The 15,065-nt window shown below is 38.4% G+C and overlaps 1 protein-coding gene across 1 annotated transcript; it reads left to right on the top strand.

Moving 5' to 3' along the window:
* Positions 1–1,753: 1,753 nt before the first annotated feature.
* On the top strand, positions 1,754–2,547 carry LOC147620444 (uncharacterized). The gene is made up of 3 exons (XM_086825411.1): positions 1,754–1,911; positions 2,032–2,073; positions 2,219–2,547. The coding sequence occupies exons 1-3, from the start codon at positions 1,850–1,852 to the stop codon at positions 2,367–2,369; spliced, it is 255 nt and encodes an 84-aa protein (XP_086681537.1). The 5' UTR covers positions 1,754–1,849; the 3' UTR covers positions 2,370–2,547.
* Positions 2,548–15,065: the final 12,518 nt, after the last annotated feature.

Here is a 15,065-nt window from a genome sequence, read left to right as displayed (position 1 = left end):
TAATGGTAAAGACATAACTTGAGAATATCAACTCTAAACTTATTGGAGATGGTAGATTTAGAATCTACTTTTCAAGGGCTTTCCAATGGTATGTCACATGTGGGGGTTCTGATGTAAGACACGTGGACGTCACAATCGTTTGTTGGTAGATTCTAACAATTATGAGATCTATGTTACATCTGCTAAGCCAATGATAGAAAAATATGAGGTGAGTTTTAAAAAAAAACTCCTAGGTAGATGCAAAAGTAGCAAACAGAGTCCAACTCTGCTACATGCTAAGAGGAATTTCTTTATCTTCTCTCTCTAACCATCTTATGAGAGATTACAAAAAGCTTGCTCAAAATGAAATCATATTACAAAAGGAGCCACTAAAAAATACTTGAAAATTTTAAGACATGGATGTATCTTTCAATAGGCCAAGATACATATAAAAATCCATAGTTTGGCTTCCACAATCAATTCTTACATCTTTCCTTAAATTTTCTCTCTTTCTAGGATTATCTCCACTTATGTTGAAGGGAGGCTATTGTTTCCTTTATATTCAACCTTTTATCATCAAGTTTTGCATTCAATCGCTTTTATACCCTTTACAGCTAGGCATTGTCACTTGGTAGGGTCTGGCATTCACATTTTTTCAACTTTGCAACAACTAATGCACAGAAGTGAGGTGTCATAGTGGTTGTCACTCCTTTTTTATCCATGTAGCTCAGTACCCTTAACAATTCGGCATTATGATTAACATTTTAACAAATCGTCATCACTTGGTAGGGGGCTAGCATTTTCTCCATTTAGTTAAAGGTGAATAAGACTTTGCAACTAATACACATAGGTGAGGTGTCATAGTGGGCTGAGAATTGCTCCTTTTGATCCATGTAGGCTCGGTACCATAAAACCAAAGGAGAATTGGTGTGGCCTTTCTTCCATATGCGGTGGTGATAAAGAAAAGGAGAAACATTGTGAGGCATGTGAGGACTCATGCTATCCATTAAAGAGATTGTGAAAAAGGTTTCTTGGAAGTGAAAAGATGGGCCATGGGAGGACTTGAATGCTATTATTAGACTTAAGAGAGGGAAACCATAGCTTGTTCCAAGTTGGGATTAAATGCCATGAGCCTGAGCCTTAAGATGCAAGTGACATCCCATCTTTGGGAATCCCTCGTGTGGCTCAAGTTTGTCAAAACATATTGTGAGGAGATATGATGGAAAGAGACAATCAGAGGGATACTAGTTAGTGGGCTTGCATGTAGGAAAACCTCTTAGCTCAAGTCTTATATGAACTTTTGATGCTTACAAAGTTTTAAACTTTCAAAGAAAGAAAGCACACTCTTATTGTAAGCTTGTGTTGAGATTTTCCCATTGTAGAGGGTCCATCCCGTCCATGTGAAGAACCCAATGGACCACAACAACAACATTGGGGGAAAGCGCACATGCCTGCTGCTCTCTTTATGTCTGGGCCACCTAAAGCTTTAGGTTGAATTTCATAGTTTGGGACCATGCCAAGTTCAAACAACAAGGCCTAAGGCTTTTATAAATTGTTGCTTTGTTTGTATTCATCATAAAAGTCCACGCCCATACCATGGAAAAAAAAGTTGCCTTGGCAAAGATGTTCGTGGGCACCACCACTGCGACAAGTACTTGCCTTCTTGGCATGGCACACAGTAGACCGGCCATGAAATTCCGCCCACGTGTGAAACAGAATTTGCGTGGTCATCATGTCTCCTTAGCATCGTGGCTATAAAGGACTTGCCTTCTTGTGAGCATTCCTCCAAGGAGATATTTTGCAAATACAGGCTCTTAAGCTCTAAATTTCTGTGTAATCCCTTGTTCACTTGTTAATTATAAGCACCAATATGTCTTCTTGCGGGAGCGATTGCAGTTGCGGTTCCAATTGCAGCTGTGGGAGCGGGTGCAAGTAAGCTCGAGCTCTGCTGAATATCTGAGATCAATACTTTGTGTAATTGCATGGAATCATTATTTTGATCTTGTGGAGTATATTGGGTATTATAACGCAGTCGTTTGTGGCTGACGACAGGTGCGGCAAGAAGGTGTTTGATGAAACAGCCCTTGACGCCCGGTGAGTTCTCTTAATGCCCGGCCAAACAAATTCACCAGGTGGATTATCCCCCTCCTTGAAGGATGGGCGGGTGAACACCCCCTATAATTTTACACGTGTGTGATGCGCGTCTAACTGTTTGTGTGGGTCACGTTTGTATGTGCAGGAGGGAGGTGACAGTGGCTGGCAACGCCTGCACGTGCGGATCCAACTGCCAGTGCGGGGATCCTTGCCCCTGTGGCCAGTCACAGGAGGCCACCAGCCAAGACACGTGCAAGTGTGGCTCCAACTGCACTTGCAACCCTTGCACGTGCTGAAGCATCTCACACACTATGTATATAACATAATACTCATACCGAGCTTCTAAATGGGGATGTCAAAAGGGCTTGTTGGGCATTGACGGTACGGCTGTCTGCCCCCACCTGCATGATTGCGCCTAGCTACTACATCTTCTATTGTGAATAAACACTTTGAATAAACTTTTTTTTCCCTTTTTTAATTATCTTGTCTTGAATCCACACACACAAGTGCCATCGCTTGCACAGCGAGATTTGTACCCACAAGGGAGAACCCACGACTCTCGAACTCTATTCTAACGGTTGCACGAACACCCGATCAACGACCTTTTTTTGCTGTCATATTTGCTTAATGTGTCACTATTTCACAGGAAACTCGTTGAATCAAGCAACTCTTTTACTATATAGATGCTATCTTATTTCAGGGACGCTATTTTATTTCAGTGAAAAAATGCTGACTTTTTCTTCTTCTTCTTCTTTTGCGTTGCTCTAGTTTGCTAGCTTTAATCATGGTCACTAGAATGGGAGTTGGCAGATGAAGATTTGTAGATTAAGGTGCTCATATCCTTGTACATGGACCTGCACCTATTGTTGTAGTCTATCCAATGCATGATGGGTTTGATGCAATGTAGTGCTAGAGCATGTGGAGTGCATAGTAAGGGCAATATCACTCAACAAAAATCATTATTAAAGGAAAATGTAAGCCTTCAAATCACTCCCTTTGCATAGTATTATTGTGCTAGTGCTAATGCATAGGTGTAGGCATCCACATTGACCTACTAAACCCTAATCCTAACATAGCTTATTCATATTATATCACTACCATAGCTAGTCCTTGTTAAATCATTAGGGCCAAAAACGGCTAGAAAAGGGCTGTTTATTAATCTAAGGATTAAGAAATTGTCCAATTGTGAATTGACACGTATACAAAAGTATGGCATTCTTGTCTCCTCTAAATGTCTTCTTAACGGTTCTATTTTAGTGGCGAACGGCTAAAACGGCTTAATTTAGACGTTTACGATGGCTAACATTAAAGTTTGGGTCCAAAATAGTGACATCTTGTTCCATTTTATATTTCAAAAAATCAAGCAGGAAGATACGAAATCCTCTTTTCAGGCTCTGAAAACAACGCTATTAATGACAAATCACCAAATTTTTTCAAACATCTACTTTCCACCTTCCCTCCATTTTGGTATGGCTCATTCCCTTTTCCACCTTCCCTCCATTTTGGCATATGGTTTATTCTCCTTTCTTTGCACTTTCAAAAGACTCACTATTTTTCTCTCATCTGTGAGCTTCTATGGCGTCCTCACGTCGTCCTTCTCATAATATAACTTCTTGTGATTTTCATAACACCAGAGAAGATGGTGTTTGGAAACCCATGTCTTTTCGAGTGAATGATTGGGTAACAATGCTTCCCTCTTGCAAAGGTGCCCACAGGGTGAAAAGAACCAAGCGAAATAAAGTGAAATCCCATTGGAAAGGTCATGTTCTTGCCTTCAAAGTGACCGACAATGGCTGGCTTGCAAAAGTTCAACATGTCTACATGGCCAAAGACATGGTGTTGAACTTGGATGAACATCCAATTCTCCATTCTTACTGTAATTCAACAAAACTTTATCTATTTGATACAACACAATATTTCTCCTTCTGATATATTTGTTGTTTGTTTAATTTCAGTTATCTTTCCGTCAACAGCTGTGGAGGAGTGGCAGCCTGTTGAGAGCTTAAGTGGCACATTCAAAGCAATTCACAAGGAGATTGCAGATGTCATGTATGCAGACAAACCACCTTCATTTTACAAATCAGTGGATTTATTTGTGTATTTTACAGAATACAGGGTTCCATCAAGAGAAGGTGTTCATGGAGAATTATATGACATACCTATTCCCACATTAATGTCACTGGAATGGGAAGTTCCTGATACAAATACCATAACAAGCTTCAAATCCAAAATCAAAGATGATATTCTTAAAGCTATGTCTCCTGGAAGGATTTCAAGAAGGATAAAAATTCAATGGTTCTTGCCTATACATATCTTTGTGGCATGTTTCAATACAATGGAATTGGAGAGGACAAGAATGATGTGGCTTAATAGAAGACTATCTCTGACTGATCTGGACACTGTACTTGGAGAAGGATGGAGTACCAAGGAAACTTTTTATATAGGGGACAATATCAGTTGTAGAGTAAGCCCAAATTCTTTGTCTATCTCATACCAACTGTGTCGCCAATCCCTAGTTTTGGGCTATGACTATAGGAGATGGAAAAGCAAGCTTGGTAGTTGGGTCCCTTTGGATTCTGAAGAGAATTGTCCAGAGTTTGAATTTAATATCATAGTCCATCCATTCATAGATCCCAGGAAACTCATAGTAACATCAAACTGGCGACTACAACATGTAAGGGAGTCGCTTGAGTTTCTGGACGAAATATCACCTGAATATAGATTCAAAGTAGATGATATTGTTGTCAGTACAAGGATGGAGAGTGTAACCTCATGCATCACATGTCTCCCCCCAAAAAAAGTTGTATTTGAGCCACTTGCAAGGGCAAGTTTGTATAGCTGAAAAGGATTTCTCCAATAATGTAATCAATATATTCTGCTAAATTTCGTCTTGACTTCTTCACAAAAATGGTCAACATATTGTTCGCAACACAGAACAAGGTTTAATAGTTGAATATCAAATTATTGATACTGAATTTAAGTACAGAATATTGTCTCAAAAAGGGTGTGTTCATATGGACAAAATGAACAAAACAAAAGCCAATTTATGGAATCACTCAACAAAATCAACTTTCCTTTTGGCATGAGATGACCCTGCATCTTTAGAGAATCTTTCTCTCTTCTTTTTGCTTCGATCAAATTTTGCTGATTGAGGTTCAAGTTCTGGAGTTTTCAGCTCTTGAGGTGTTGGAGAGGAAGACTTTAGAGTGAATTCCTCAAATGGTGGTAAGTTGGGCTCTTCTCTGAGATCTTTAGGTGTTGGTGAGGGAGATTTGGCAGTGGGGTTTGGTTTTGGAGAAGGTTCTTTGGAGGTTGGCCTTGGAGACTTGGCAGTCTTCTTGGGAGATTTGGCAGTGGGGTCTGGTTTTGGAGAAGGTTCTTTGGAGGTTGGCCTTGGAGACTTAGGTGTTGGTGAGGGAGATTTGGCAGTGGGGTCTGGTTTTGGAGAAGGTTCTTTGGAGGTTGGCCTTGGAGACTTGGCAGTCTTCTTGGGGAACATGAAAAAGAAATTTAATGGAGAGCCAACATTTGCCCTCTTACTATCTTTGTTGGATAAACAACGCTTCTGAATTTTAAATTTCACTGGTGAGTGAAACGGAAGACCTTTAGTAGCACTCTTCTCTTTGACAGGGGTCTTCTCTTTGACAGGGGTCTTCTCTTTGATAGGTGTCTTCTCTTGAGCTGGAGAAGAGCTCTTCTCTTTGGCAGGAGGACTAGGGATCTTCTCTTTGATAGGAGTCTTCCCTTGAGCTGGTGATGAAGAGCTCATCTCTTTGGCAGGAGGGCTAGGGGTCTTCTCTTTAGCAAGAGGGCTAGGGCTCTTCTCTTTAGCAAGAGGGCTAGGGCTCTTCTCTGTAGCCTGAGGGATCTTTCCTTTAGAATGGGTCTTCTCTTTAGAATGGCTCTTTTTCCCCTTGGAAGATCTGCTCTTAGTAGGGCTCTTCTTTCTTTTCTTCTTCTCTTTGTTGGCAGAGGTCTTTTCCTTTTCGGATGAGCCATCCTTGACATTGCTTTCCTTCTCCTCCCTTTTCCTTTTCTTTGAAGTTGTATCCTTGGCTCCTTTATTAGGTGGAAAGGGGGAATCAGGATCATATGGATTGATGGATCTGTTCAAAACCATGGACACTGCCTTCTCCCTTACCCAACTTACCCAAGAATCTGGGTATTCATGCAACTTAGACAAAAGAAAATAAGAAAATAGGTCACTAAATGTATTCACTAAATCAATCAATGGTTTTCATTCATGAACTTACAGTAAGTGTTGTCATTCTAAATCTTGACTCAAGATATCTCCAAGCATTAGCAAGCACCATCCATCCACAAGATGTTGAGTCTTTCTGCAAAGGAACTTCCTGATTGTAGTACTTAAAATCTTCAAGTTTGTAGTCTACATAGGTAGAACCTAGAAAACTCAAGATAAGTTTGGCAGCACTCCAAGCATAAAATATTGAGGGTCAACCAAATAATTGAAAACATACAAAATATTGTTCTAGGACATAAACCATGGAAAAGTTGATTCTTACATTTTACTTCTCCCATGAATGGATGCTAAAGAATTCATAAAGATCACATCTCTATCCAATAGATTGAAGATAATAAGACTCCAATGGCCTCTGTGATAAGATGAATACTGCAATTAGTTGTGAATATTGTAATGTCTATTATAGGCAAAAGATAATTGAGTGTGAGTCTTACACTTCAACATAAGGGTATACAATGTAATTGCAGGTAAGCATATCAAAGTTTTTGAGAAAACTTGCAAGATCCCCTTGCCTATTGAAAAGGCACTGTGTAACAAGGGGATCAAGAATGGTCACTTGCACAGCCATTGATTCATGAAGATCCCTCAGAAGACATCTGGAGACATAAACAAAACATGTCAACAAAATATGGAATCTGAGAAATTCATCAAGAAAGCAAAAGCAAATCCACACAAACCTCAGACAGATGAAGAGGACTGTGTCAGATATCTCAATATTGTGATTCACAAGCATACTTGTGTCTTCAGGGGCAATGTCACAATAAACCTCATCCTCTCCATGCATGGACACATCTACTATCATTTGACCTATCACATTCTGATAAAGCTCTGAATTGGATGCATGAAGAATTTCAGCTTGCTGAGAAAGAATGGCATCCTCTGTAATCTTCTCCTGCTCTCTCTCTTTCTCAACTTCTTCTTTGATATCCTGAGCTTTTCTTGTACCATAAGTATGAGAAATATCTTCAATAATAACTGATTGTTTGGGTTGTCTTGCTGGAGGGATATTAAGAATTTCAAAAGCTCTCATATCTTGACTTGGAATGGGCTCCAAAGCTTTGTCAAACTTATATCTAAGTCTGGACACAAGCACAAAATCTTTGCTCATCATAAGAGTGATCCTATGAGCAAATGCAGCAGCAATGTATCCATCATTCATAAAGTCGATTAAAAAATCTTCAGCAGTCTCTTGAAGACACATAAGGGCCTGTGACTCCCATCGGACTTTATCAAGATTTGTGTTTCTCATTTTTCCAACTAACCTTTCTGATATGTCCCTGACAACCCGAGTAAATGGCAGTCGAGGGATGAGAAGACTAGTAGATTTCTGTGCTGCTCTGATCTCTCTTAAGGACTTCACTTGATAGTTTAATCTCTTTCTTGCTGTTGCCCTTGCACGAGGCTTTGGAAGAGGCTTTTCTTGTTTGGAAGGTCCTGGTTTGTCCTCAGCTTTTTCAGTCTCCAAAGGTGGGTAGACTTTCCTTGCAGTCTGTTTTGTCCTCGCCATTGAAGTAAAAAAAAAGAGACCTAATGGAGGTGATTTATGTAATAAGATAAAAAAATAAAGTGGCCCGAATGAAGCGATAGAGCGGATCCAAAGGTGTTGGAAAGGGATAATCGCGTGATTTGGGAAATTACAAATGAAGGTTTCCAATTGTTCAAGAAATAAGCAATCGCTCAGCCAAGTGAAAAAGGAGGCCCGAACGAAGCGATGAGGCAAATCCAAAAATGTCGGATAAGCTTAATCGCTTGATTCGGGCAATCAAGAAAAAGACGGAACGAAGCGATTGAAGGAATCCAAATGTAGTGGAAAGGTGCAATCGCTTGATATGGGTAAGAAATGTAAAAGTAGTTTTCGGGAAATAAGGTGGACTGATCTCGCTTGATACCGTGTCAATGAAAAATAGAAATATTTTCAACAAAATTAACTTTTTATACCTCGAATCTGTCGTACAAAGGACCGTTGGATACACGTGTCATGTAATCATTTTTGCCATGTGGCATAAACGGTCACTATTTAAGGTGTTTTTACCACGCTACAAATATTCTTAAAAACTCTCTTTCAATTTTTTTCCTCGCTTTTGGACCACTTGATTTTGTCTAGTCAAGCTGTACACTATAGTGTCTTCCTAGCCCTATTTTGCAAAACTCTATATTTTTTTTGAGACCTTGGAATTGCCAAAGCCCGCATCAAGCGATAGAGGAATTCCAAAAGTTTTGGACCATTCATTTTCGCTTCGTTCGGGCTCATCAGAATTATTCCAGCATTTTTTTCAAATATCTCAATGAGTAAAAGTGTTGCGGGTCGACATGAACTTCTTGAAGAAAGCCCAAGTGAAAGACTCTTGAATGCTATTTTGCAAGATGGTCATGATATGAAGATATTCGTAGATGCAGTGGAGATATTCAATCCAAGGTTTTCTCTTTCAGATGTTTTGTTGAAGCTTAAGGACATTCTTGAAGAGGAGTACAAACAATTTGAAATGTCAATTGAAGCTCATTGTTTTCATATCGGAGACAATGATTTTTGTCACCTTACCGATTTTACACAGCTGTCAGTGGAGAAAGACAAAGTTACAAAGAGGTTCAGTAGATTTTCGAATAGAACCTCTTTCACATGCCCTTCATCCATTTCTTGTCCAATCCATAAAAAGCATTGCAACCTTGTCCCCAAGGATGTCTCCTTTCTTTTCTTCCTATTTTTGAAAGCAAAAATACAAGATAAAGAGCAACAACCAGAAATTGATGCAGAGAATGAGGAAGAAAACTTTAATGTCACCACAGTCTCAAATTTAGAGAAAAGTGAGATTTTAAAAGAGGAAGAAATTGATGTTCAAGCTGAGGAGAGAGAAAGTGCCAATCTTGATGTTGCAGAATTTAGGGCTTTCACTATTACTGAAGAGCCCTCAGAGAAAGCAAGCATATCTGAATCCTCTGTTACTGTTCCAAACCTTCCTTTCTTCTATATCAATGAGAAAGATTTTATTCCTTTGTCCTATCTTCAATGTCTCTTCAATATCAGAGAAGACTACTATATTGCAGCAATTTCAGAAGCTTGTGAAGTGACCAAAGACTTTATTGATACAGAAGTAGAGTCAAAGGAAGAGTTTTTGGCACTTGATTTACAAACATCTGACCACTCATTTATCCCTGCTACTACTGATGCACTTGCCTTGTGCCTTAAAAAAGTGGATGAGGGGAAACCTTCCCTTAGAGATGAGGATTTTGAGAACAGGCTTATTGAGTTAGGTATTGAGTCTTTTGGCAGAGATTTCAAGCTTCAGGCAGATTCTGATAAAGTGGAAAGGGTTGGCTCATGCAACTTGATGAAAGACAAAGTAGTAATTGAGGATGAGTTGCAAAAGGTAGCTTCCATTTAATCTTTTGTAAAATGTTATTGTGATTGTAATTTTTTTAAATTGAGGTTTTTGTCTTGCAGATTGAATTGCTTGATAAGGATGATTTTCTAGGAAGAGCTAGAGGCAGCAGAGTGAAAGCTATAGACACTAGGTCAAGAAGGCCTTCATCTGCTCTCATGCACTACTTACCTACATTGGATAAGGCTGTGTTCTATGCATTCCACATGAACTTCTCTGAAGATGCTGAGTTGCCAATATTTGCCATGAAGGTGTTGTCAAGGTTCATGGGATACACTCCCCTTCAAATAAATGCTAACAAGGTTTTGCTTCTAGAGAGAGCTGCTGCTCTTAGAATCTTTGGATATGCTGCAGGTTTCAATGCCTCAAGAGCAGGATACTTTCTTTGCTACTCTAGCTATGCAGCTGCAGCTGAGGTGTCAGATATCAATCTTCTTGGAGGTTATAGAAGGAAAAAAATTTTGAGATACAGAGGTGACATGGCAAATAGTCCCAAGAGAATCAAAAACTAATGTACACAATATTTTGCAAGGACTGATTATATTTCAGCAAATATTTTGTAAGAGGTACAAATGTGTTAGTAAATCATTAGTCTCTGGCTTAAGGTGTTTGTGTAGTTTCAGATTGCTGGGTCTTTGATCTCATCCTTTGTAATTGCCTCCTGTAGAACCAATTGAATAATTCTTTAAGTGCATTGCTTCTTCTTTGACCACCTCCTCTTCTGGTACATCTAAAAAAGGAAGTTCTCGCTTGATAGTGAGACTTTTCCATTCCTTGTGTATTCCATGTTGCAACAAGGGGTCCTTCTGTAGCAAAATATGGTCCATGCAAGTAAAGAATATGCTACAAAGATAATTTTTTGTTAGTAAATTTAAGAAATTACTCTTTAATTTTAATTGTTTTGATAAGTCTGAACACTCACCAAGTAATAAGTTATGTCTTTTTCTCCCCAGGCATCTATGATAGCTTTGATCAAAAGCTTTATTGCTTTTTTGAAATCATCTGCATAAGTATTTGAACCAACTTGTTGTCTAAGGACTTTGAAAAAATTATCGAGTTTTTTCCAAACTTCCATACGTTTGTTGGCTACATCTGGTCTACTTTTGACATTTGTGGTGATGACACATAGCTGTTTCCAGCAGTTTCACATTGCATTGACTTGTTTGGTGTCATGGTTGCTCAAAAATCTTCTCGCTTTTGCTCCTCCCATTGAAACATCTTGCAGAACATCACCTGTACCAGAAAGAACAGGATCTTTTTTAAGATACACTTCCCCACCATGGAAACCCATTTGAGAGAGCAAGGCTTCGCATTTTTCTATGCACTCATCTGCAAGTTTAGTCGACTTAATAGAATATGCATAGTCCAGATGAAGTCTGAGCAATTTGTCCAAGATTCTTATCTCTGCATGCAATGTACATATATGCACATTTTTTAAATGTATTGGTAGAATTGGATCCCATATTTTAATAGAATTGGTAGAATTGGATCCCATATTGGTAGAATTGGATCCCATATTTTTTAAATGTATTGGTAGAATTGGATCCCATATTTTAATAGAAGTTGGATAATCGACAACATTCACATTATTTCTGGATGGTGGTTTTCCAATCTCATTTTCTGCAAGCCATTCTCTTGTCCCTGTGCTTGCCATGCAATAAAGACATGGATATTTGGTATTTGCTCCTCCAAAAACACCAAACATACACTTCAACACCTTGAGGTCGGTACTCAAATGCCATTCCACAATGAAATCACCTATGTCGCCTACATGAAGGTGTTCACCTGTATTTTGGCTCTGAATAACTGAAGGAATGTCTATTTGTGAGAAGAGCCACTTTAATGTTTCATGACTCTCTACTGGTACATGAGTTGATCCAATCCACCATAGCTCCATTTCTGATTGAGTTTTGTGGTATGGAGAATCAAGCTTACCTTGACTATAGTCCAATGCTTTATTCATTAGGGATATAGATATTCTTTCCATTTTTTGACATTTTTGGATTTGAGCTTCATCTAATTTTAAAACAAATACAAGTTTTCCTTCACAATCTATTTCTCTTATGCTGTAATATCTCACCATAAAAGATTGGACTTTTCTAATGTTCATCCAAATATTATTATAAACGTTGTATTCAAAAGACGATTTTTTTTTTGTCTCTCATATGGCATTGTTCCCTCAATATGGAAATACTCTCCGAAATGTTTAGAAATTTCCTCATTTAACAGAGTTCTATATTTTCCAACATTGTGAGGTCTAGGCAACCCAAAAGCTTTGATTTTGTAATACTTAAGGACCATGAACCAGGTTTTAGAGATGGCTCTGTATCCCTTTCTACTCACTCCCACTGTGTCACAAATTTCTTGCATTTGGGAAGGCTGGACTAATAAGTCCATATCTTTTAATAGATGTTGAAAGACTAGTTTTTTTTTAGTTTGATTTTCAAGAAGTTCCAAAAGTTTCAAGATATCCGACCTATTCATAAGCTCATTCAAAAATCTTACCCTTTCTTGAGCATTAGACATGTCAAATCCTAGAAGGTTAGTAACATGATCTCTTACAAGTTTTAACCTCTTTTTTTTGGTCCAGATCTCTCTGTTAAGTTAACTACATCCCGCATTCGTTTTACTCGTGCTCTTAACCCTATTGGAGTTTCTTTTAAGGTTTTCAATTGATCATTTTCTTGTTTCAAAGACACTATTTTGTTTTCAAGTTCTATAATTTTTGTTGCATTCAAAGATGAAGTATTTTGAAGATATGTAGTATATTCTGCATAATTAATATGTGATTGAGATAGTCTTGAACTATAACCAAGTAAGCCATCCACCCCATCACCAACAAATCTAATCAAATCATGTGGTGTGTGAAAAGAAGGATACCTTCCTGTTCTGGGATCCGGTGGATATAGACTTCCATCTGTCCATAGGTCAATATGCTTCTTTCCTTCGTTGCGAAGATGTTGAGCTTCATTTGCACATGAAAGGGATCTTTGGTAGACACTCTTGGTAGACACTCTGTGTAGTTGCATACTCTTGTTTGGCTTGATATTCAAATGAAACTTACGATTAGATGTATCACTCATTACTAACAGAGCTAAAAATATTAGCAGAGCTATTAGAACATGAGAGACACAGAAGAATGAGAATGAGATGTAGCTTGTGAAATTCTTAGAGAAGCAGAGGAGTGAAATTTTTTTGGAGAGAATGGATGAGAGCGCGTTTGGAGGGAATGGTCATTTTGCCACGAAGTCACCAAGAGACGAGCCATTAAAGAGTAGCATGAAAACGATATATTTTTCTAGATTTTAAAATATGTACTTAGATACGTGTTCAATCAGATAGATACGCCTTAAATATCCAAAACAGCCAAATTTGGAGCCGTTTTGACCGTCAACATTCTACTAATTAGCAAGTTAGGGAAATTCCTTACACAGCCCATTTTGAGAAGTTTTTGGCCCTAATTTATCCCTCCTATTAACACTACCTATCACCTTACCCTAAGCTTCCTAACCCTAGCCCTAATCTAGCTAGCTATAGACTACTTATTTGCACTATTAGCAAATCCAACTTGTGAGGAGACTATGTAGAGAGACAATCAAAGGGATGCAAGTGGCACTAATCATGATTTAAACACCTAGTCCTAATCTCCATATAATTAGAATCTTAATGGCAATGAAGGGGAAGTTGAGTCCAGCTAGCCAGCCTTTGTATGTAGAAGGATTAAACTAGTAGAGGATGATGAGGAAGAGAAGATCTTGAGGGAGAACCCATAATTGCTCTCAATAGTCATCTTGACGTATGATCCAAATTTTTTGGCAATACAACCAAAAAAGCTACCTACTCAAGAAGTCCAAGAAGAAATAACTCAAGAAGAAACATTAAACATTGGGGGGGATGGCATGAGGAGCTATCAAAACAGGACAAAAGCATGCTTGCATTCAAATGTCAAGAGGAAAAGGAGAAAAGGCCCAATGTCAAAAGTGCAAGAAGATACACTAACAAAGATCAATCTGAGTGATGATCAAGAGCCATGCATGGTTAGAGTTAGTGTCGAATTGAGTTAGAATTTGAAGAAAGAACTATAGAAATTGTTGACTTTATATAAGGATGTTTTTGCATGGAGGCATATAGATAGAAGAGGAATTGAACCAAACTTTTATCAACACAAGACGATCGATTTGAAGAAAGATAAAATTCTTATCACGTAAAGCAGGTACATGTTGATACATTTTCTGTTTGAAGTATGTGAAACCATTTCTCATACAAAAATGAGGCGACCCTTTACATGTACCATGCTATAATTTTTGCATCATAAGAGCTAATTTTGCCAACAAGTACTCGCCTTGTATGTCCCTAATCCAATCTTTGTGCACTTCTAATGTATGATTTTTCTCCAATCCCTCTTCCACATGCATCCAACCTTATGGTAAAAGGCTTGAAAAAATTTTGGCACACAAGAATAGGGACTAACAGAAACATTCTTTTGAGCTCTTTAAAACTCTTATTTGTTGTTTCATCCCAAAAGAATGACTCCCTCCACCAATGGGTCCATAATTTGTGCTTATCTCAATGAATATTTAATAGAGAGATGAGAGACCTAATAAGCCTCTTGATTGAGTGACATTGGATGGTATTGGCTAGTACTTAACAAACTTCACTTTTTCAGGATACCTTTCCTCTTAAACTTTCTCATATATGTACACTAATACCCATCCTGCTAGTGCCCTCACCAAAGTATCAAGACTGGTCATTCCTACCCTTATATGTGCTTCTCAAAGTTGTTATAAGGTTAGGTCTTCTTGTGAAAAGGATTATATTGTAGGTTCTATAATTGTGGCACATGCATATGTGCACATTCCTGATGAACTATGTAGAAAGTCAGATCCAAAGGTTCTATAATTGGCACATGCTTTTAAGGCACATGCATATGTGCACATTTCTGATGAGCTATGTAGTAAGTTAGATCCAAAGGCTGAAAAATATCTACTCATTAATTAGGGAAAATTCAGGTTCCAAATGGGCCCTTTTATAGCCCATTTGGATAATATAAGGCCAGCCAATGAGAGTGCTTGGATTCTAGATCCATGTAACATGGATAAGGCCAGCCAATGAGAGTGCTTGGATTCTAGATCCATGTAACATGGATTTTTTTTGTCAGGTTGGTCACCACAATTTTGAGCTCAAAAAAGAGAAATAAAATATACTGGCATAAAACTCAAAAATAGAAAAATGTCAGGCCTGAATACCACCTACCAAAACATATGTCTGAGGGAATATCAGGAACAGAGGCCAAACCGATTGAAATCTAGTCTAATTGAAGACTTTCTCCACATGATTTGAACTAAATTTTCTTC

This window comes from Cibotium barometz, chromosome 31, assembly GCF_041138505.1.
Source record: "Cibotium barometz isolate CiBa-2024 chromosome 31, ASM4113850v1, whole genome shotgun sequence".
In the NCBI taxonomy this organism is placed as follows: domain Eukaryota; kingdom Viridiplantae; phylum Streptophyta; class Polypodiopsida; order Cyatheales; family Cibotiaceae; genus Cibotium; species Cibotium barometz.
The sequence above is the reverse complement of the archived record's forward strand: the minus strand, read 5'-3'. Positions and strand labels throughout refer to the sequence as shown.

Excerpts from the sequence above, each read along its gene's own strand:
- LOC147620444 (XM_086825411.1), top strand. The coding sequence starts at position 1,850 with ATGTCTTCTTGCGGGAGCGATTGCAGTTGCGGTTCCAATTGCAGCTGT. Across the intron at positions 1,912-2,031 it reads AGCTGTGGGAGCGGGTGCAA|GTGCGGCAAGAAGGTGTTTG; the intron begins GTAAGCTCGAGC and ends GGCTGACGACAG. Across the intron at positions 2,074-2,218 it reads GAAACAGCCCTTGACGCCCG|GAGGGAGGTGACAGTGGCTG; the intron begins GTGAGTTCTCTT and ends TTGTATGTGCAG.